Source organism: Pelmatolapia mariae, linkage group LG22, assembly GCF_036321145.2.
Source record: "Pelmatolapia mariae isolate MD_Pm_ZW linkage group LG22, Pm_UMD_F_2, whole genome shotgun sequence".
NCBI lineage: Eukaryota > Metazoa > Chordata > Actinopteri > Cichliformes > Cichlidae > Pelmatolapia > Pelmatolapia mariae.
The window spans coordinates 7,974,062-7,998,717 of record NC_086245.2 but is presented as its reverse complement, the minus strand read 5'-3'; the positions used below and the strand labels follow the sequence as shown (position 1 = coordinate 7,998,717).

The 24,656-nt window shown below is 39.5% G+C and overlaps 1 protein-coding gene across 4 annotated transcripts in view; it reads right to left on the bottom strand.

Annotated features, from left to right (window-relative positions):
• LOC135932782 (uncharacterized) overlaps positions 1–24,451 on the bottom strand; it is a 29,016-nt gene extending 4,565 nt beyond the window's left edge. Inside the window, exons 1-9 of one of the 4 annotated variants that reach the window (XM_065470428.1) lie at positions 20,111–24,451; positions 19,165–19,239; positions 17,659–17,771; positions 5,297–5,374; positions 5,049–5,105; positions 3,401–3,514; positions 3,046–3,197; positions 2,813–2,934; positions 2,471–2,713 (exon numbers count right to left, since the gene is read on the bottom strand). In XM_065470428.1, coding sequence (XP_065326500.1) covers positions 20,444–24,442 — 3,999 coding nt within the window. In that variant the 5' untranslated portion in view covers positions 24,443–24,451 and the 3' untranslated portion in view covers positions 2,471–2,713; positions 2,813–2,934; positions 3,046–3,197; ... (4 more) ...; positions 19,165–19,239; positions 20,111–20,443. Of the gene's footprint in view, positions 1–2,470; positions 2,714–2,812; positions 2,935–3,045; positions 3,198–3,400; positions 3,515–5,048; positions 5,106–5,296; positions 5,375–17,658; positions 17,772–19,164; positions 19,240–20,110 lie in introns of those variants that run through there. The other 3 variants (XM_065470430.1, XM_065470431.1, XM_065470433.1) reach the window with 3 other exon arrangements.
• Positions 24,452–24,656: the final 205 nt, after the last annotated feature.

The window sequence follows — 24,656 nt, the reverse complement described above, 5'->3', positions numbered from 1 at the left end:
TTGACTGAGGAAGAATAAAGTAGTCGTGGTAAGCCAATCACATGACCACTTCAAGACAAAGCAACAAGGTGATATATACCAGTTTTTAGTCAAGTCAAGTCAAGTCAAGTTTATTTATAAAGCACATTTAAAAACAACCAAGGCTGACCAAAGTGCTGTACAATAAAATACAAATATAAAATACTATAAGACACAGGTACATAAGTACCTCACTGATAAAACAATAAATTAAAAACAATAGGTTAAACATTGCTAAAAGCCAATGAAAATAGGTGAGTTTTAAGAGCAGTTTTAAAAGTTCCTAGGCTTGTGGAGAATCTGATGTGAGGGGGTACACTGTTCCACAGTCTGGGTGCAGCCACAGCAAAAGCCCTCTCTCCGCTAGTCTTCAATCTGTACCTGGGAACATCTAAAAGCATCAAGTCTGCTGACCTCAAAGATCTCCTGGGGCAGTAAATGCTAAGAAGCTCTGCCAGGTAAGGAGGTGCAGTACCGTTTAGAACCTTAAAAACCAGCAGTAAAATTTTAAAATCAATCCTAAAAGCAACTGGGAGCCAGTGGAGAGAGCAGAGGACCGGAGTTATGTGGTCTCTCTTTTTGGAACCGGTCAGCATGCGAGCAGCAGCGTTCTGCACCAGTTGGAGGCGATGCAAACAGGAACGATCTAAACCAACATAAAGGGAGTTACAGTAGTCCAGCCGTGAAGTAATAAGAGCATGGACCACCCTTTCTAGATCTTTCCTGCACAGGTAGGACTTGACTTTAGCTAAAATCCGTAGGTGATAAAAAGATCCCTTGACTACGGAGCTGATTTGTTTATCAAATTTAAAAGCACTGTCAAAAGTAACACCGAGGCTCTTAATGGAGGAAGTACATTCAGAAGTTAGGGGTCTAACTCAAAAGATTTCAAACTGTGTTGATGGGCCACGTAAAACCAGAGTCACGATAAACAATATATACGCGGTGTTTTTTCCTCAATAGTTGCGCTACGTTAGCGCTAGCAAGCACACTCTGCTATTGAGCAAAAAACCCCACAAAAAAAACAAGTTTTAGGAGTGAGGGAGAGAGAGAGAGCAGAAAAAGAGAGAGAGAGAGAGCGAGTTTTGAGATGTGAGAAATTTGTGACGTTTAGCGTGTTTGGAGTGTGTAGTTAATGTGTTGTCTTGTGTAGTTAGTGTGTAGTGTTGTGGATAGTTTTGTGTTGTGTGTCAGAACAATGAGGCGACTGCTGTCTCCAGGTAGAAAACAGGAGTGATACACCTGCTGCTGTCAGACCTGCAGGTATCAGGCTGTGATGTTCTCCTTTGTAGTGGACAGAAAATATTTTTTTGGAGTGGCACAAATAATTTGTGTGGCATCGTATTGAAGAACACCTGATTGTTCTGTAAATAGTTTGAAATGGTTATTTAAAAAATCAAGGTATAAGGTAAATGGATGCAAATAACTTTGTTGTTTGCAAAACTTGTGCATAGGATTTTAAAATTGACAATTTATATTTGCATTTAAAGTTATGAAATATGATTCATTAAAGATGTTTGTGGTTGTTACAGTAAAAATATAACTTTTCTTACTCTGATTTTGTGGTTTTTGTCTGATTTTAGATCAATTGTGTTAATACAGTATATCAAATGAAAACATGACTGTAAATTCAGACACGTGAGGTTGTGCTGAAAAGAATGATACCAAACAAGGCAAAAGTAAATAGTTTTTAAAAGTAAAATGTGGAGGGAAAATCAAAAGTAGTAAAAAATGGCCAATTATACCCTGGACCCCAGAGGGTTAAACGTTTTTTTTTTTAAATTTAAAGTAACGCAATAGTTACTTTTCAAGTAATTAATTACTTTTATAATATTGTAACTCAGTTACTTTTTTGAAGAAGTAACTAGTAACTATAATTTAATTACTTTTTCAAAGTAACTTGCCCAACACTGGTCGTAACAAGCACAATTCAACAACAAGGTGATTCAAAGTGCTTTGAGGAAACCTGCAGGCATCTGAAACTGAAGAATTCACTTAGATGAGTGATGAAACTTTTCTCCCACTGAAAACACTACACCAGTGTTACATTTAATTTTGAAGTCGCTGTTGGGAGAAACCGCACCATTGTTTGATATTTTTATGTTGTTTAACATGTGAGAGTAACATCAACAAGATGAAAGTGTTTATTACTCAAAAACACAGCACAACTAATATTATATTAGTTAGTTACATTATATTTATAAAACATAAAGCTTGGATAAATGGTAACCAGACTCTTCCATTAAACTGAAGTTTTGTATTTTTTGGTAAATTTTTCAAAGAAAAAATGAAGCAAACTGTTTATTTTCACAACAGCAACACCGCCGTACCACACAACAATACTGTTAATAAAAACAAATCACCAAAATATGTTATTCAGATTTATTTTTGTATATTTTATTTTTCTAAAAGCAAATCTAGAAAGTATATACAGTTTAGACATTAACTTTATAAACACATCACAACTCCAACATCTGTGTCTTTTACTGAGCATTTTTTATAGGCTGACTGATTTTTAAACAGTAGCACATTTACAGTGTTCAGTTATTTCTCACAAATACTTCTTTGAGGCCTTTTGCAGGATAAAAGCTTAGCTGCATCTTTCCCTGCCACCCTTAAACAGCTTTGCCCATCAGGATTTTCCTTTTTTGTCCCATTCTTATTGTCTTTATCTTTGATGCTCCAAAAAGTCAAACTAAGAAATAAAAACACCAAAACAAAACAGAAGATGTTCAGTAAAAAATGGTGATTGTGATTCTGGAAATAAATGCAAATATTTTCACAATAATTGAACCTTTTGTTCAGCGGTGATCCGTCCATCCAAACCCATCCGTTGTCTTCATCTGAGTATATCAGTCCGATCCAGAACTTATCATCAGAGTTCATGATTCCTTTCAGTTTACTCTCCAGGAATTTCTGAAGGAATTTGTATTAAAAATTATTCTGAGTTGTTTCTGTTATGTGATAATGAAACAGAAAAATGTTATCAAATATGTGAGAACATGAACATGCAGCGGTGTTTTATACCTGCTCCTTCATGCTGTCTATCTTAACCAGATATCCTTTTTTAGCTCTACATTCATCTCTGCTCTCGTTCCAGGAGTTTTTACCGATGGAGAAATAATAGCACTTTCCTCCATGTTTCTCCCAGCCATCTTCACATTTATAGGATTGCTTATCTTTGAAGATATTACAACAAAGACTTCAGTCAGGTGGAAGAAATCACTGTAAATATTTGAAGTTTTAAAAAGTGTACTGGCCTTAGATACTCACCTCTGAACTGATGTTAAAAAATGAAAAAGTAGAAAACAATGAAAACTATTTCTTTATTTCATTTTAATCACCTACTTATCTATTTTGAAAAATACAAACACATACTCACTGGTAACACCAAGACCAATAACAGCAGCTGCCAGGAGAACACTGAGAACCAGCAGGGCTACTCTCTCTGAGGTGACCTTTGACCCTTTAGAAGACACTGCTTGTTGAGAATCCTCTAAAGAGGTGAAAGAAACAGAGATGAACGATATCTGTAAAAATGTGCGGAGTTTTTGAATGCAACATCATGTTTACAGATTTTAGTTGTGTTTGGTTTCATTAAATTTCTGTGTTTATACTAAACATGTTCACCTAAAAACAAATCTGATGAAATCAAGATACAAAACATCTGTTTATCAGTTATGGAAGTTACTTAGATATCAGGGTGTACAGAAATGGTCCGAGTGCCTCAAGGCAGCAGTCTTGGACCACTGCTGTACACTGTTTTTAGAACTGATGAGCTAATAGATTTAAACTAATAAAAGACTTTTCATTTTATTCAATTTTATATGATTGATTATGCATAAAAAATAGATCTGGGCTGAAAGGTCTATTGCTTTATTATGTATTTAGGTTGTGTATCATGTTTTCATATTTTGAAAAAGTAACTAAGTAACTGAACAGCTCCTTCAGTGGCAGGCTGCAGCACCCATCAGAGATTCTGCAGGTCTTTCCTTCCTACTGCTGTCAGACTCCACAACAAAGACTTCACAGCTGAGCAAACACACACATCCACACATGTGCAATAACACTCAGTGTAATTTTTTTTTTCTGTCAACGTAGTATTTTATTCTGTTGTACATAGTTTTTTAATCTAATGCATATAGTATTTTATTATATTGTATATAATATCATATTCTTATTATCTTATCCCACTCCACTGGTTTTCTTCATTTTTGCTGTTGTAACTTTGCACTGTCCCTTTCCATGTCTTCCCAATCTGTCACGTGTTCTCACCAGCCCATCATGTTCTCTGTATTTTTTTCTTAGTTATGTCCGTGTTAGTTATGTCCCATCTCCTGTTTCTATTTCCCTGATGTTATGTCAAGCCAGTGTGTCTTAGGTCTGTGCCTCTCTGCTTCCTGTTGTATTTTGACAGTATTGTGTTCCATGTTTAATGTGTTTAGTTTGAAGTATTTAGTTTTCCCAGTTTAGTTCTAGTTAGTTTCCGCTTAAGTTTCTTTTCTGCCTTTGTTTTTGTATAACCTGCAGCATTCAATAAACGCTTCGCCTTTTGTTAAATTATAGTTTTGTTTCCAAGTGTCTGCATTCGGGTCCTCCTCCTCCACACAGTCTGTCAGCAAACACCTTGACAGGTAGCCTGTATGAATGATGTGTCACCCAGCTGCAAAAGAACTCTTACTGTAAAGGTGACCTAAGAACTGCTCACAAATACATCGCCAATACTTCCCACACTTCCCTAGTCTGAAGCGGACACATACTTCTGTGACTCCTGAATTAACATGAAGTGACAACCCTTGAGAGGTACATCTTAAAAAAAAAAATTAACAGAATTTTCAGTAAAAAATGCCACTGCCTACAAAATGCTTCTTGATGCATTGTTTTTTCCCCCAACACCACAGAAAAGTGTGGAAAAAAAGGATGTGTATAAAAAGTACTTCAAATAGTTTCCAAATCCAGAGCAATCTTGTGATTTGCCTCATGACTGACACTGACTGGTGGAGTTTTTGTCTGTTTTTCCTTTTACCTACCAGGCTCTCTTGTGGATGGCTGAGTCTTTGAAATCTTGACTTCTGAGTATGTGTCAGCTGAAACATGTAAGACAAAATATTAAACCAGAGTCCTGCTCAGTGTCATGTAAATGTCTCCTCGCTGCTAATAAATGTGGGTTTAAAACATTGGTACATTCAAATCACACTCAAACATCGTTAAACAGAAATCGCTCTGCTGAGATTTTTCTTCAAAATCATTTATACCACTCATAGATAAATAGACTGACCGATGGACTCCCTCCTCACTTTAAACTTTACAGCAGAGTACAGTACTTCAGCTTCAGGCATGTTTACCGTCAGTGAGTCTGAAAGAGATGTTTCACAAGATGAAGAAAACATGAAAACAAACTTTTGTTAAACAGAAGAATGGGGAGGACTTTATAGGCCACTGTGTCATGGCTGTGGTGGCCTCTAGAGCTGCTGGTCCTCTTGTTTTCTCTTTCCTACTTGCACTATAACTTAGCTGTTAGAAAAACCGAGCAGTGATTATTTGTGCCAAAGAAGTTAATTACATTCACATCACTCTTTTAAACTGTTATTTGAATAAATACTAAATGTTTTTTGTGGATTAAATACACTTGCCAGATGTCCTGTTTTAGCCGGGACATCCCATTTAATGAGCAAAACTGGTTCGTCCCTTATTCTACGTTAAATGTCACGTATATTGACCGTTACCTGCAATGCCACATACATAGTTATACTATGCCCAGCTGGTTGTGCATTGCGATTCTGACACACCAGAGAGCACCTTATTTAATGGTTAAAAAGTTGGCAAACCTACTTATTGACCACTTCATTAGGTACACCGGTTGAACTGCTCGTTAATCCAAATATCTAATCAACGAATCACATGGCAGCAATTCAGTGCATTTAGCCTTGAAGACATGGTCAAGAAGACCTGCTAAAGTTCAAACCAAGACTGTGAATGTAAAAGAAAGGTGATTAAAGGGACTTTGAACCTGGCATGGTTGTTGGTGCGATACAGACTGGTCTTTTCAAAGGTTTACAGAGAATGATCCTGATAAGTGAAAATGTCCAGTGAGCGACAGTTCTCTGGGTAAAAATACCTTTTTTAACGCCAAAGGCCAGAGGTAAATGGGCAGAATGGAAGTAACTCAAATAACCAGTCTTTACAACCAAGGTATGCAGAAGAGCATCTCTGAATGTCAAAACTTAACCAGACGGCCAACAACAGGAAACAACGTGAAAGCATAGCTCAGTCCTTCATTTTTAGTCAGGTATGGCTATCTGGCAGGCAAAGCAGGACCCAAATGGAGGACTCTAAGTCAATGGGGAATAGACTGAGGAAGGCACTTTATTGCTGTAGCTTGAAAGCTAGAAAAACAAAAACTCACACGAGGCAGAAGCTTGAACTGAGAGACTAGGAAACAAGGAACTCATGGATAACTCAAAAACGCATTACATGAGAGGACTGCAAGCAGAGGAAGACAGAAGACTTAAATACACACAGAACAACAAAGGTGGGATGGGAAATAGGAGGGAATATAGCTGGAACTAATACAGACAAACAGAATGGGGGAAGCAAAATTGAGCACACTGAACACAGGATAACAGACTGTCTGTAGTGGGGCGTGGTCTGTGGTGCAGTGCGGACGCACCTGCACGGCACCCGCAATTACGCCCGCCGCATTCAACACTGGGAAGCAGGGGTTGTAGAGTCGTAAATTGTGTGGAATTTGGTGTGATGTGCAATAAAGATGGCTCTGAACAACAATCTCTGGACCCGCCGTGTCTCAATCACACCACAGTGGTGCTGAAACCTAGGATGCAGCACAGCAGGTCCTTACCGGAGCCAGGGAAGGGAGGAGCTGCGGGACCAGACTGAGCACCACCTGGGGTGAATCACATGAGCTCAAGAGCGGTACCATCACCCAGGCCCAAGAGAGAGAGGAGTTTCTCTGCCCGTTTGCATGGAGATGGAGTAGCGCCGCAGCAGCAGCGCCTTGAGAGTGGTGTATTTCCCTTGGGTGAGGGGGATCCCAGAGGAGGGTCATCACACGGTGAGTGGACATCGGATCCGGCGAGGCCATCACGTAATGATATTTCGTGTCGTTGGTTGAAACACCACGAATAGTAAACTGAACTTCAAAGTGCACGAAACACGAAGGAGGGTCATGAAGCCAAAAATCCGACAGCTTAACCACCACAAAATTTAGAACGTACAGCTCTGCTATCACTTCAGACATAAATGAAGACAGAAAACTAAACAGCAGTAACGTTTTAGGATTACTGAAGTTAGGCTAGCTGGTATATAATGATGTACTGCATGGTGCAGCTACACAGCTATGGTTAGCATATTATGTTATGCTAATAAGCACAGTGAAGCTAAAGGATGAACACTAACTTTTTTCCACTTAATAAAAGTTAACGTGAAGGTTCCTGATGGTTAGAGACAAATGCAGTTGCGTGGCAGGGTGCTGTAAACAGTGTTGTTCAAGTTATTTGAAAAAAGTAATCAGTAACTAATGACTGATTACTTCCCCCGAAAAGTAATCCCGTTACTTTACTGATTACTTATTTTCAAAAGTAATTAATTACTTAGCTACTTAGTTACTTTTAAAAAACATGATTTACACCCTGAATAGGTAATAAAGCAATAGATCTTTCAGCCCAATTCTACTTTTTCTGCATAATCCATCATATAAAATGTAATCAAATGAAAAAGTCTCTTTTAAAAACTTGTTTTATTAGTTTTAATCTTTTAACTTTATGCATCAAGCGGTCCTGTTGCTCTATTTTCACCTGTATAGCAGGAGTGGGGCAGGCGGAGGTTTGCCCTGGTGCAAGTGTGTCGCAGCAGTCATCTTCATGGAAGGAACCGGGAGTTTCTCTGTGAATTTCCCATTCTGTGGCAGCGTACTTGGTGCTAGCTCAGAAGTTTAGGGGTTTTTTTACGCTGTAAAAAGAAGTTTCCTTCCCATGCAGTGAACAGCGGACGCTAATATTTTTGTCACTTTTTACGGAATCAAACTCAAAGTAAGGTCAGCACTTCCACGCGTTAAACGCTGCACGGTCATATGCTCTCCAGCACTTGATATATTATCCATTGTTGATCTGCACACAGCAGTTGCCACAAACGCTGCACTCACGTACATGTCATTGTCATGAGACACTCTGGCAAAAAAATCACGGTTTAGTAACGTAGTAACACAACATGCTTACGGGAAAGTAACAGTAATCTAATTACCTTTTTTGCAATAATAATCCCTTATTTTACTCGTTACTTGAAAAAAGTAATCGGATTACAGTAATGCGTTACTTGTTACCCATCTCTGGCTGTAAACGGACCAAACTACAATGAGGAGAACAACTGAGATAATCCATCCACAAAACGAGGTTAGTCATTAATATACTGCTGCATGGACTGGGCTGTAGTTATTAGGGCTGGGTATCATCACTGATTTCTAGAATCGATTCGTTTCCGATTCACAAGGTCCCGAATCGATTCGATCCACAATTCGATTTAATTCGATTCGATTAAATTCGATTTGAATCTGGGAAATTTTGACAGTCAGAAATATTATAATTCAGATCAGTACATTTACATATTTTGAATCTATAAAAAGGAAGCTGACACACGCAAGACTTTATCAAAGGTGCCTTTGTGTCAAAGTAGCTGAAGATAAAACACAGAAAAACATGAAGGTGGTTTTCCTGGCCTGGGATTTTATAAAAATATTCTGCAGTACATCAAAAACGAAAGAAAACCATTAATCAACATATGAACGTTACCTCTGACGTTACAGCAGTTTTATTAGAGACACGGCTAAGCGTTTTGCATTTTGCATAATTTTAAAAAGTTTAAATTTGTTCAGTATTGAACGGCAGAAATTAGGTTTTCTTTTCAGAAGTATGTAAATGGAAAAAAACAGCGGCCGACAGCGCTGTAAACAACGGTAGACTTGTGTGTAACAAGCAAGCGCATAATGCAGAAAACAGTACAGAGAGAGAGAGGGAGAGAGCTGTGCATGAAGTGTGATTTTATCGTGGTGGCAGGAAAACAGTAAAAGTCAGAGGGAATCCATGACGATGTTTATGTAAAGCGTAGTTTGGAACTTCTTTTGCTGCTGGTTCGGTCAATATTGTTTGGAGAGAGATAAAACTAACAGCTTTAGAATCAGCGCAAAAAGGACGTGAAAACAAAGCGCGGACCCGCCGAAACATCAGAATCAGCGAGCTGTCGGCTTTCAGCCCCGACCGTGTCCGTGCTGTTGTTGTGCCAAAAAGTGATTGTCTGCCAGAAAGTGATTGCCGTCCGAGGGAGCGCGCGCAGCCGCTTAAAGCTGCAGGCCCGTCGGGTGAGAAAGGCGACATCTCACTGATTCTGATCCGCGGGTCCGCCTGTGTGTTTACGTCCTTGTGCAGAATCTGTGTACCTGCTCTCATTTACTGTCTTAGCTGTTTGGTGGTTGTTGAAATTTTGTGAGGTTTCACCTGAGATTCTGGCGTTTCGGGCAAAATAAATTTATATTAAAAAATCGATTCAGGATTTTAATGAATCGATTTCACGTTATCCAAGCCAGAATCGATTTTAATCGATGAATCGATTATTAAAACCCACCCCTAGTAGCTATGTTAATGCTTTAAAAACTGAGCTTTAAAATGAATAGTGGCAATAAAAACCGAGAGAGGCTGACAGTGATCAGTGACTTTTTTTAGGGGCTTGTTCAGATTAAATAGAACAAAATATAAACCATTAAAACATGTTAAAAATACAACAGCCTTAACAAATGCAGAGTAGTTTGGAAATGGAAGCAGGGTTCACACATCATCACTTAAAGATCCGATATCTCCTGCTAATGTTTTAATGTAGTACACTTGTTATTATTATCACTTGTCACATCCTGTTTATGACAGTTGAAATAAATAACATTCATATAAGAAATACAATTGTCTCGTGTAAACTGTATGTGGTGATAAGGGTGGTACTTCAAGAGCCATATATTTTATGAGGTGGTACTCATTTAGAAAACTTTGAGAACCACTGACATAGAATATTTAAAACAAACAGTATGGTGTCCAGAAACATGGAAACCCTGGGTCAAATACCCAGAACCTGCCAGGGCCCGGGTCTGTGACCCAGCATTTTGAGTTCATTCTGTATTGCTCATTTCTTATATTATTGTTGAAGGTATGTTAAGTTCTGGTTGTTGTTATTATTAGTTAGGATTTGAGTTTCCTTGTATTTCAATATTCACTTTTTATGTAAAGATCATCTAGTCATCTTAAGCTTCTAGGTTGCTCAGTTTTAGTCCGTTGTTTATTAGATCCCTTTGTGTCATCACCCCCTGTGTTTAAGTCTCTTTTGTTGGTTTGTATGTCTTAACCTGTCATGTTTAATTTCTTTGTGTTTCATGTTGTCCCGCTTATGTCATGTTGGTGTCTCGTTATGTTTCCTGTTTTATTTTGAAAGTCCTGTTTCTATGTTCATTGTACTTAGTGTTACTTTTCACAGTAGCGTCATAATGTTCATTTGTATCAGCTATTTCCCCATGTGTTTCCACTTCCCCTGATCACCTCCTTTGTGTATTTAGTCTGTGTTTGTTATTCTGTCTTTATCAGGTCGTCTGTGTTATCTCCCTCCACATCTCGTCAAGTTTCCACGGGTTTCATGATTTTTGTTTTTTTTTAGTTTCATGTTTCTTGTTCAATAACTTCTCTCATTCTCCTGCTCGAAATTGTGTCCATGTGCCTCGTGTCATAGTTATCATAGTTGTCATAGTTGATTTATAGTTTCTCAGTCTCGTCTCAGTTGTCATAGTTATTTAGTTTTCCCAGTTTAGGTTTTCAGTTAGATCTCGCCCCTGTTTGCATTCGTTTGAGTTTTGTGTTCATGTTTACCAGCCAAAATAAATGGCTTGCTTTTGTTTAACCCCTGTTTCGTCTCTCTTCTTGTCTGCAATTGAGTCCATCTTTACACATCCTCGCACAGTCACCTCCTGCTGACTGTGACAGAACTATGACACTTTTATCAAGGATTGAGGCTAATGGTTCTGCAATTGTGTGTGTGGGATATTTTAGTATCATTTAAACAGCACACATTATGACCACAGAGTAACCATCTTCTTATGTGCAACAGCTCAAATCATCTCAAACTAGTTTCTTGGACATGACAGTGAGTATTTAAAAGCTCACAATCATCCTATCTCTAGATCAGAGCTACAGAATCATGTAAGAAAGAAAGGCCCACCGTCTTTCCATCCTAAGGTTTCACATATTGGGACATAATAAAAAAAAATCTTACCAGATTCTAAAATCCTTTAACACTAGGTTTACTATCCTGCGCAAATTTGCGTAACTTCCCTAAACCCAACACCCCCTAGAATTACTGGCTTTTTTATTTTCTGGTTCAAGTCCCGAGGTGTTAAGCACCCCTGCTGAGATTTTCACAGGTCGTCAGCTTGCTTCTCCTACAGCTTTTGTTGTGCAAACCACCCATTATCCTTGAGGCCTGGCACATTTGCATTTGCTCACTCAGAGTTGCTCAGATCCAAGGCAGGCCAAACCTCTGTGTTACAACTTTCAGAAATGCCTGGTAGAAATGCTTCAACTTACTCATGAGATTTTGACCACATTTCTTGCGGAAGTCAATGAATGCACGACCGTTGTTGCCAGCTGCAAGAAGGTTCGTTGTCCATTCACACAGTATATTGCAACCAAGCCAGACAAATTTGGGATCAAGTTCTGGATGGCCACGGATTTGGACACCAAATATGTCTGCAGTGTATCTCCTTTCTTGGGAAAGGACCCCAGTCGTCAGAAGGAAGAGAGGCTGGCAGAGAACGTGGTCATGAAACTGATGGAGCCGTTTTTGGATGATGGGAGAAATGTCACAACGGACAATTTCTTTACTTCACTGTCACTGTCGCACAGACTGCTGCAGCGCAAAACAACGTTACTGGGCACAGTGAATAAAGTCCGGCGTGAACTTCCTCAACTTGCAAAAGATACTGCAAAGCGAGAGGTATTCTCCACTTCAGTGCTTAGAAGTGGCAGTGTCTCCTTGACAATTTATGCAACTAAAAAAAACAAGACTGTGTGTGTTCTAAGTTCCATGCACCAAGACGTGACGATCGGTTACGGCAGAAAGAGGAAACCCAACACGATAACAGACTATAACCACATGAAGGTATGTGAATGTGTGTACAATTTTTCACCAGTGCTACAATGTTTTCTGATGTGTGCTACACAGGCCTATAGAAAAAAACATATACTCATGACTCTCTCTCTCTGCTTTTACAGTGTGGTGTAGACGTGTTGGACCAAATGGCACGGATGTATTCCGTAAAATCAGCAACACGCAGGTGGCCAGTAGCGGTTTTCTACAATATGCTGGACCTGGCAGCAGTGAATGCCTACATTTTGTACAAAGCATGTACAGGGTGGACAGGCAAAAGAAGATTGTTTCTGAGTCTTCTAGCTCAGCAACTTCGTTGCCGCACAAGGAACACAAGGAAATATTAGCACAGAGGCAGGCTGCTGCAGCTGCTGTGCCGGGGACTGTAAAGCCAACGCAGTGCCAGGTGCAAGAGAGCTGCAACAGGAATCGCAGCAGGTTTACCTGTGTAACATGTCAGAAATTCACCTGTGCCAAATGCAGGGATGATGAACACTGGGTCTGCAAACGCTGTAAAGTTTGAAACACTTTGAAATAAAACAGACTTGTGTACCCATATATTGTGAATGTGTTTCTTTTGTATGTAGGTTGGAACACAGAGGTTTGGCCTGCCTTGGATCTGAGTAAACAAATGCCAATGTTGCACAAACACACACACACACACACACATACACACTCACAGCAAATCTGTCATTGCAAAAAAGTGGACAGAGCACGGTATAGAAAGTGCACTATACAAACAATCTGGAAACATATATATGGACACGAGTATTCAAAAATATTGGTGTATGTATACACACAGACACATCTATCTATCTATCTATCTATCTATCTGTGTATATATATATATATATATACATACATACACACAGATAGATCTCTCTCTCTATATATATATATAGAGAGAGAGATCTATCTGTGTATATATATATATATGTATATATATATATATATATATATATATATATATATATATATATATATATATATATATATATTTATACACAGATCTCTCTCTCTCTCTATATATATATATAGAGAGAGAGATCTATCTGTGTATATATATATATATGTATATATATATATATATATATATATATATATATATATATATATATATATATATATATATATTTATACACAGATCTCTCTCTCTCTCTATATATATATATAGAGAGAGAGATCTATCTGTGTGTATGTATGTATATATATATATATATATATATATATATATATATATATGTATATATATATGATATAGATGTGTCTGTGTGTATAACTAGACTTTATGCATATTATATAAGGTGTAGCTATATAAATATATAAATATATGTACAACTCTCTGTATAAATGTGTATGGACAGGCATCCAATGTAGTGACAAGGATTGACAAGAACTAATATTACATATGAGAAATATTGCACATAGAAACTACCATGGTGTATAGTACTCTGCAGGTAAGGAAGGAAAGTAGCCTTGCAGGGAAGGAAAGACCTGAATCTCTCATGGTTAGGGGTTGGGGGAGGGTGTGTTTGCACAACAAAAGCAGGAGAACAATGGAGCTGAAGACCTGTGAAAATCTCAGCGGGGTGCCAAGAGGTGTTAAGGTCGGGGGGAATTTACGCAGATTTGCGCAGGCCAGTAAATCTAGTAGTAGGGACTTGCACCAGGGAAAAAAGGCTCAGTAATTCTAGTGTTAAATACAAACAACCTAAGCAGCTTGAAAAAAATCACCTTAACAAACAAATACATTTTGGTGAGCTATCCCTTTAAGTGTGGTGATAACACACTGTGGTTAGCTTGAATACACAAACCCAGAGAACAACAGCAACAGGAAACATGAGACTTTGTGCATTGGTTAACATGTCAGGCAGTGGTGAGTCAGACAGGTGTGACTTAAAAAAAACCCCTCAAGTATCTGCATGACAGCCACCATAAGAGCTGGTCACATTCTCTTAATAATCAGGAAAGGTCCTCCAGTGCTTCATTTATTACCTCCTAACCATCCCTGATGAAAGGAAATGTCCTCTTACACCACTGATGACAGAAAGATCAACATAACTGATGATTGACTCAGATCACATAAATGTTAATTGATAATGTGTTTTCCATATAGTGCCAGAACCTGCTGATTATTTTGGATTTTCAACAACAGAAAAATCCACAAATAAACTTATGGCTAAAATGCTTCTCTGATGAAATTAGTTTCATTTGAAATGGTTGTCTTGTGTGAAGAACATAGATTTAAAAATGTAAAAAAATAAATAAATAAAAAAAAAAAAGCTCAATAAAGTAAGATATGGATTTGTGTTAAAATTATCGGAGTGAGTATAAGGTTCATGAAAATTCAGTTTACAAAGTTCTGTCCTTATTTTAAAGTTGCTTTATTGCATTTATTAATCTGTTTTATCTCAATCCTAATTGAAGGATCCTTCCTGCCCATAAAGACTAAAACTCACAATGAAATTTTTTAATATACAGGTTCAAATTGGGTTTTAATTGCTGTCTACCTTCTGTTTTGTTGTGTCTACAACCACGACCAACTGAGTGTCACCAGTTGACCTAAAAAGTTTGTTTTTGGACTGAAGGGAGAAGCTGGAGTGCCCGGAGGAAACAAATATACACACGAGACAAAATGCTGTTTTTGTGTTGTTCTGTAGACAGCACAATGTGTCAACTTAGTCCAACTGAAGCATAAAAACATTTATTTTGTGACTATTCATATTTTACTTAAGGTTTGACAACAGTTTAAGAACTGTTTGTAGTGCTTAGAGCTGGTACAAAGACACTAGCACTAAATATATTTTCCTCCTCCCATCTTCTCAAAATAAATGCTCTATGTCATTTTCATGTTTCACACCACTATGTTAGAAAAAACCTCTTCCTGTTAGATTTAAAAATGGAGAAGAGACTTTATCTACAGCCCACTTTATGTTTAATGAAATGTTTTTCTTAGCTCAGCTATAACTGAAGCTCCCCTTTTCTTTACCTTTCTGTTGATTTACCCCCACATTAATTTTTTAATTTACGTTTACGTAACTCAGTGTTCTTATGTAGTGGATCTCAAAGTGTCTCAGTGTAGAAGAGTGTTGGAAAAGGTGGTAGGTAAGCAGGCTCAGCAGACATTTCAGGTTCCCAGAGATGAGCAATTTATTTACAGTTACCTCCATTATACATAAAACTTAACCAAAACTCCCCAAAATGAACTTAGAACAAAAATCACCACACCCATAGACTCAGTAACACAGCTCACCTGTCCTTCATTATCTGAATCAAGCTTAGACTTATTATATATGGACCTGTCTATTTACCTTCAGTTAGTCTAGCTAGTACTACTAGCTTGAGCTGAGAGAGCTAAAATTCAGCACAAATAGCTGAGAATCACATAAAGCTCACTACTCTCCTGATTAACACATTTACACAACTAAATGGCTCTATATAACAAAAAATATTCAACAAACCACTCCGTAATCCAGAAACAAACAAAAGATGGGAAACACCCCTCCTGTTGGTTTAACCTATTGTATTTTAAAAGTCAGGAAATAGTGGGTGGGCCTTTCTAACACCTGACATACCCAAGCTCAGAACAAAGAAACAATGTAAGAATGCACAAATTAGTTAATTCTGCAACATGTGACTGAGTATTTGCTTTAATTTGCTGAATGTTTGAATTTGACTGTGACTTAATGCTCACACAAACAAACCCAGGATGGTGAGTGTAGCAATGTTAGTTTGGCAATAGCAAATAAATGTATGTAGAGAATAATGTGCTTAATATGTAAAAAGTCAATACTTCTGACACAAGTGGAGAATATTCCAACTGCTCATGCTTATGAAACTACTAAATGTCAACACATATAGAAATAAACACTGGAGGAAATTACCTGTTGCCTTCTTTTGTCTGATTCCTTTAAGGGTCACCTCCATCCTACCCTATCACACCAACCCTCTACATGTCCTCCTTTACTACATCCATGAATTTGCATTGGGGTTTTCCTTTTTTTTTTTTTTTCTTGCCTGGCAGCTCCATCTTCAACATCCTTTTTCCATCACGTCCACTCTTCCTCCTCTACAAATGTCCACGCTGTCTCAGCCTTGCCTCTCTAACTTTGTTTCCAATCTGCTCAAATTGGGAATTTCCTCTGATATATTCATTGCTAATCCCGTCTGTTCTGGTCACTGCCAACAAAAATCTTAATATCTTTAACTCAACCACCCTCGGCTCTGCCTCCTGTGTTTCTATAAGCGCAGGTCTCACTGTCATCTTGTAAATCTTTCCTTTCAAGTTGCTGCTGTCTGTCTGTCACAAATCACCCCAGACCTTGTCTGAGTTAGGGTTAATGTACTGAACAGAAAGCTTTACTGATGTGAAAACATTTTGTTTCATTTCCAGAATCAAAGTTAGGAACCTTTTACTAAACCATTTATTTCTGTTCTTCATCATTTAGTTCGACTCACCATGCAATACTACAATGAGTTGAACATCTAGCCAGAGGAAGACTGTGTGATGATGGGTGTAAAGGTGGAGATCGTTACTCAAAGTCTTGGTCTAATACATCCTGTAAAATGACTCTCAGAAGTATCTGACTAGCAGTAAGACTAGCAGTAACTGGACAGCCTAAATCTGCATGTGTCTGAACTTCAGTTCAAGATAAAGGGTATTGAGTGATTCTATAGTTTCTGTCACAAACATTAAAAATCAATTAGGGAATGCTTCATTGAAAAAATAAAACACTGTGTCATAAATCTGTATAATATTTTATATGCATTTATTGAACTCATTATTTTGTGCAGCGTTTACATCTATGAGATAAAAGACCTTTTTTGTGTCTCTTGGTAACAGATGGCCCAGATTAGTTGATTTCTTGTTGGCAATTTAAATATTTTACTCACACATGTTTCCATACAGACAGTGTAAAGGAGGATTAGTCAGTATGTGCTTTGAGAAGACTCAGTTGTGATTTTTGTTTTTAACATTTTTACAACTGTAGCTAGAGGTCAAAGGAATTGACTCATTTATCTAAGCTTATGCTGTAAAAACCATCTTCTTCAACTAGGCCACCACAAGCCCAAACAGATTTAGCCGTGCTAAAGTAACATAACAAGAGCTGTTCTACAACACCTGTCTAAATCCAAGTTGAGGTGGTATTTAGATGAATATTCTGACTGGAACTTGAAAGACATGTGTGACAGGTAGGAGGCACGACACAACCACAATTCACCATTGCATGACATCTTTATTCACAGTTGCTGTACAAACCACAGCTGCAGCACTCCGCTCACAGCTCGACATCCAAATCAACAACAGCACAACAACAGGCCCTCGTTCATTTATGTGCTGGGGAGGAGTGATGTGCTGATTTCGCTCAGGTGCGCCAACCTACCCCACAGCTGCACCATGAACCACGCCCAACCACAGCATGAAAGATGAAATCAATAGCTTTTACTCACTTTATCAACAGGTTTGCAGGACTTTTACACAGCGAGGGGTGCTACCCTGGTTAAAGTGGCATCTCTGGGAGTGAGTCTTAATGCTTTTCTGATAACTGTCCAAAGAATTTAATCTGGACATAATAAAGGAGAAAAGGAGAACTAGTTGAATAACTGTATACAGGTAAAGGGGTATATCATCAGAAAGTTTAAGAAGAGGAAGGAACAAAGATCCAGATATATTTAGACTTCAATGTTTCCACTAGCAGCTACATAAGCTCATGTTAAACATGTTTATCCTGAGCGTCTGAGGCAAAATGGACACAAAAAATAGCATTCTTACAGTGACTTTGTTGGTAATAAAAGCAAAGGAAACACAAACTAGCAGCAGCTGCCCTGATCTTGTTAACTTGTTCATTTCAAAAATATATATATGCAGGTACAGGATGTTGGTGTAGTGGTTAGCACTACTCCCTCAAGTTCTGGGTTGTCTTGCTGGGACCTCTCAGTGTCCACAGCCCAAAGACATGCTTTTTTCTATAGACAACTAACACCGTTTATGGTCCTCAGATTTGATCCGTGATTTCTGTTTTGAATTCTTAGTTTGAGTTCATGTTTCAGTTCCTACTTAGGTTTTCTATTTTAAGTGTTTTGGGATGTGGAGTTTGTTTTTCATTAGTGATCGGTCCTCTGTGTATAACTTTCTCTGTACTTTCACATTGTCTCTTTATCCTGCTCATGTTTTGTCTTTTTAGTTTGCTTAGTTCAGACAGATACACTGTGACGCCATTTAAACATACCTATGCTCTCTTTATGTTAGCTGGATAACAAAACCCCATCTGAGATCACAAACGTAGCTATCAGATCTTTCTGTTAATTTAACATTTAAACATTAAAGGTTGCTGTCCCCTGAACTAATAAAGAAGTGGAAATTGCTTTAGTTTGTTGGCAGATCAAAGATTAATTAATTTTATTGATTGAACAGGTATTATTGGCATGTATTCTATATCCTAATGCCTGTGACTGCTAAACTTTAAAACACAGCCGGCATCAAATTAGTAGTAGAGCAGATTAGAGTAACAATGTTTATATATTTTCTGCATCACCAAATGAATGTATACACATTCCAGTGACAAGCTCCAATCTGTAATATTACAGTTACACATTAGAGCTCTGAAACGGTTTCCCGTAACCACCATCGAAATTGCTTTGTCACCATGTTGAAGTAAAATTTAATTTATTAAATAAATGTTCCTGGGCAAATAGTGCCAAAAAAAAAAGGTTTGGTAGGATTAAAAACATTTATACATTTTCTACATTATACATTTTACATTTATCCACTGGCTACCTGTACATTTTAGGATCGTTTTTAATTTATTTTTTTTTGTTTTTATATCTCTTAATGACCTGCCCCCCTATTTTGACTTTGACTCCAAATCTATGGCCAGAAACATCAATTTAACATATTTCAAGACCCAAGAAAAGTTTTGCTGCATGCTAACAGTATTTACATTATCAAGTTCTTACCTTCTGCGTAGCTCTGTGGACAGCTCATCACACTGAGGCTTCAAGATCTCAACTTCAGAATTACTACAAGTGTCTCTGCAACACAAACAAACCCTTTTATTCTATAAATATTAACGTCTGCTCAAGCTTTGACAAACAACAGAAAAATATATCTTTGTAATTTGTAAAGAAATGTTTTTGTTAGTTAGATAAGCACTGAGACTCACTGTATACACTTGCTTGCTACTATTTGCTGAGACTTCCTAGAAAGAGCTACTATACAACACTTGCATGATTCACACATTTGTCAGAAACTTCCTGTTCAATTTAAATAATGGGGAGGCGGCTTCATCTACAGTGTACTACTTCAACTGTTTTCACTTCATTTCACTCAGTAATACTGAGGATAATCTAATTTATTTTGGAATAGAATGCCTTCTTTATTGTCACTATAAAGATTTACAATGAATGTACTGTTATCGCTACGTGTTGGATACACTGTGTATGTTAACGCAGGTCAACAGCAAGCCAAACTCAATTTTCATGAGCCAGGAAACTGAGCGTCTTGCTCCTTTATTACGGTCTTCTCGACAGTTTACAATCTTTTACAATTGTGGCTTGAATAGCTCGATGAAAGTGCTGAGTGAAACTAAAAAAATAAACCAGAAAATAAAATATCATTTAGCTCTTTGACATGTGAAATAAATGCACAAAAAGAAATATCTAGTGATAGAAAACATGTATCAAAGTTAGTCTTAGCTGCTAAGCAATGACAAACAGTAGTTTTAGCAATCCTCTGATATGCAAATTAGGTCGCTAGCATCATTGCTATGTTAATAGACCATGCTCTAAGCAAAATCCGCTTCTGGGATAAGGCTAATTCCTGGTACAAACACATTCACCAAAAACGATCTCTAAATCAGCTGTTATAAACATATAAACAAACCAGAACATGTAATAAACTTACAGCCATTGCTTTCGATGGTGTATATAAAGATTCAGGGCACAGGAGATGAAGTTTAAACACGGATAGGCAGGCTTTCTGTACAATGCTTTTTCCCAACTGACTGCAGCTTCCGCTTCCCACAATGCATTGCGAACACAGACTACTCCTTCAAAATAAGATACAGAAAAACTAATGCTGACTGTATAGAAAATATTTTTTAACTAAATGACTCTCTTTTTTAACATAAATTACCACAGATGAAATATGACATTTTTATCACTAAATTATTATGAATCATTTTTAATCTTTTACTTGGGACAGAACACTCCCCGCCTGGCATTACTGATGCCACTACTACTTTTTATCAGTCATTTCCTTTTCTAAGAGCACAACAACATCTGAAATGGGACGCAGGTAAGTCTTTGAGACTCCCTGGGAAGATGTCCTCACTTCGACCTTTCTGACCTTCCCATCACTGCTTGGAAAGGTCGCCGTGATGATAGCCATTGTCCATTCGTTTCTGGGTGCTTGATTGTGTTTCAACAACACAATGTCGCCTGACTGAAGGTTGCGGTGTGTTCCATGCCACTTGCGCCTTGACTGGAGGGTGTTGAGATATTCGTTTCTCCAGCGACTCCAGAAACCATTGGCGAGTGCTTGCACTTGTTTCCATTGGTTCTTGAGCAAGTCTTTTCCACAAAAGTCTCCTGGTGGAGAAGGAACGCCCTGCTTTTGGGTCAGTATCATTGCAGGACAGAGTATGAATGGTGAGGAAGGGTCAGTTGAAATAGGGACCAAGGGCCTTGCATTGATTATAGACGATACCTCAGCCATTAGGGTACAAAGCACCTCATGTGTCAGACGGGTGTGTTTGTTCTGCAAGAGCATAGAATCCAATATTCGGCGAGTTACCCCAATCATCCTTTCCCAGACGCCCCCCATGTGGGAAGCATGTGGGGGGTTGAACTCCCATGTGCAACCGTTGGCGTGAAGATGGTTGACAATGTTGGGAGGGTTCTTGTTTGGTTGTGCCATGCCAAGCTCCACGCTTGCTGCGATGAAGTTGGTGCCCCTGTCTGACCGCATTTGTTTGGCTGGGCCTCTTATTGCAAAGAATCTGCGTATTGCATTTATGCAGCTGCAAGTGTCCATAGATTCAATGACTTCGATATGTACACCTCTTGTAGTCATACATGTAAAAAGTATTGCCCACCTCTTACTTTGTGCTGCGCCACCTCGTGTGCGTCGAGTGACCACTGACCATGGGCCAAACACATCCAACCCGACGTATGAAAATGGAGGGCATGTTTCAAGTCTTTCAGGCGGGAGATCTGCCATTTTTTGAGTCTGTAGTTTCCCCCTGAGTTTCTTGCATGTTACGCAGCGGTGGATGATGGATGAGACCAGTCTTTTGCAGCCTACAATCCACAGTCCAGCTTGCCTAACTGCACTCTCTGTGAACTGCCTTCCTTGATGCACAACCTTAGCATGATAGTGCAGGACAAGCAACTTTGACACATGATGCTTGCTTGGCAGAATTTTTGGATTCTTTAACGTTGGGTCCAATGAAGCATGTTTGAGGCGACCTCCAACTTTGATGAGGCCTTCATCCAAGAAGGGGTCAAGGGCCACAATGGGGCTAGAGCTGTGGATGGTTTGACTGTTTTGGAGAGCAGCATACTCATCAGGAAAGGCGTCCTTTTGAACAGACTGGAGAATGAGGTTACTGGCAGCATCCATCTCCTCTGGAGTGCGTGGTTCTCTGCATCTATGCCAGCCCCTACATGAATGATTTGACGAGTTGCTTGATGAGTGAGAACGAGCTTGGTGAACTAAGAAGGCAATGGCACGTACCAGTGACGTCCAGCTTGAAAAGCGTTGGAAGCGTTCTGGTGTGAGTCCGCTCTTCTGAATCTGAGTAACGAAAGTACCAACTTGTCGGATTTCAGCATCCACTTCAGGTTCAACCAGCTCAAACGATTCATGTGTCTCTGGTTCATGTAGTTTGTAAAGGAAGTCTGGTCCCTTAAACCACATAGTGTCCATGAGCTGCGATGCAGGTACCGACCTGGTTGCTAGATCAGCTGGGTTTTGCTCTGATGTAACATAATGCCACTGTTCAGGGGGTGTGGACTGGCGTATACGATGAACTCGATTATGTACGTAGACATAAAAGCGCTTTGAATCGTTGCAAATGTACCCAAGAACCACCCTGCTGTCACAGTAGAATTTGACAGTGTTCGGTTTATGATCAAGTTCATCCAGAATGAGCTCCGCCATCTCCACCGCTAGAACTGCTCCACAAAGCTCAAGACGAGGTATTGTGGGTTCTGGTTGGGGTGAAAGTTTTGCTTTCCCAAGCACAAATCCGACTTCACATTTTCCCTCTGCATTGACTGTTTTCAAATATGCAACTGCTGCAATAGCCCAGCTTGAGGCATCACTAAAGACACACAGTTCAGTGTAAGTGGACTTGGAAAGGGAGGCTGGTACATAGCAGCGCGGCACTCTAAGGCTGCTCAGATCTTGGAGGGACATTTTCCACGTTTCCCATGCGTCCATCTCCTCTTGGGGGAGAGAAGCATCCCAATCTTGGACTCCATTTGACATTTTGCGTAACAAGAGTCTGCCTTTGATTGTCACTGGCGATGCTAGTCCCAAGGGGTCGAAGATGCTATTAATCACTGAGAGAACCCCACGGCGGGTATAGGGTTTGTCATTGACAGCTACCTTGAAGGTAAATGAGTCAGTATTAATGTCCCAGCACATTCCTAGACTTCTCTGGGCCGGTAAAGCATCGTCACCGAGACTCAAGTCTTTGATGCCGGAGGCCAAATCCTCTGGCTTGAATGCTTGCATGACTGAGACACTATTTGAGGCGATTTTGTGGAGCTTGAGGTTAGACTCAGCTAAGGATGCACATGTGCGCTTGAGCAGATCGATGGCTGCAGACTCTGTGGGAACTGAAATCAGCCCGTCATCGACGTAGAAGTGTCTCTCGACGAAGTGACTTGTGTCTGCTCCAAACTTTGCCTCACCTTCCTGGATGGCTCTTCGAAGGCAATAGATGGCTACCGCTGGTGACGGGCTATTACCAAAAACATGTACCCGCATGCGGTACTCCTGCACCTCCTTTGACAAGTCATTGTCCTTGTGCCACAGAAACCTCAAATAATCTCTGTGGTCTGGTCTAACCAGGAACCCATAAAACATCTGCTGGATGTCAGCAGTGGTTGCAATGAGTTCTTTCCTAAACCGAATCAGGACACCAAGGAGGGTGTTATTGAGATCAGGGCCCGTTAATAACACTGAATTGAGTGACACGCCAGACTGCTCGGCACTGGAGTCAAAGACCACCCGTATCTGACCGGGCTTCTGGGGATGATATACGCCGAAAATAGGCAGGTACCAGCACTCAGTGTTATCATCAATGGGTGGAGCAATCTCTGCATGGTTGTTTTTAAACAGTTTGTCCATAAATTCTGAGAACTGCTCTTTCATTTGAGGGTTTTTGGTTAAGTTGCGTCTCAGTGAGTTAAGTCTAGACAGCGCTTGGTCTCTGTTATTTGGAAGTGGCAAGCGAGGGGACTTGAATGGTAAAGGAGCAATCCAGTTATTGTTTCCATCCTGGTGGACTTCCTTTTCCATTATCTTAAGGAAGGTCTCATCCTCAAAGGACAGGGCATGCTGGTTGTCATATTCTGTGCGCTCAAAAACTTTCTCTCCAAGCTTTTCTTCTGCTGCATTGGGTTTTGAACTGCGTTTTAAGAAGCTACTCTTGTGCTCCCCGCCATAGCATGGTTTTTCTTTGATCTTCATGCTGTTAGGACAAGGAGTGAGGAGAGATGGACGTCCGTTGGAGAGCACGTGAGTTTTATAGGCATTGACCGTTGCCCTGTGAGCATTGAGGCATACTTCCCCCACGATTACCCAGCCTAGGTCTAGGCGCTGAGCAAAGGGAGCGTTGTGGGGTCCATTGACTTGTTGTCGTGCCTTGTGGACTTGTATGATGTCTCTGCCCAGTAAAACTGCAATCTGGGCAGCTGGGTCGTGCTTAGGTATCAGAGGAGCCAGATGTTTCAAGTGGGCATGGGCAAGAGCGACTTCAGGTGTAGGTATTTCGTCTCTGTTAAATACTATCTCATCACATTCAATGAGAGGAGGAAGGTCTAGACGTGGGCCTTCACCTACAGGCTCAATTTGGAACCCCACTGCTTTCCTGCCGAGCATTTGAGTTAAACCAGCACACGTTCTCATATGGTATGTCAGAGGGCTACCCTTGATTCCAAATAGCTCAAAGAATTCAGGACGTGCCAGCGAGCAATTGCTCTGATCATCAAGAATGGCGTACATCTTAACTGACCGTTCTGGTTGACCTTTAGGGAAAACTCGAACTAGACATACCTTGGAGCAAGAACGTGGAGGACAGCCTTCACCACAGATCTCAGTGCATCGTGACGTTACCTTGGGTAGAGTGTTGTCTTGGGGCTGAGGCTCTGGTTCAGGTGCAATTTCTGGCTGCGGTTTTTGACCCGTGTCAGGGTGCATGGCAGAGCAATGTTTTTCA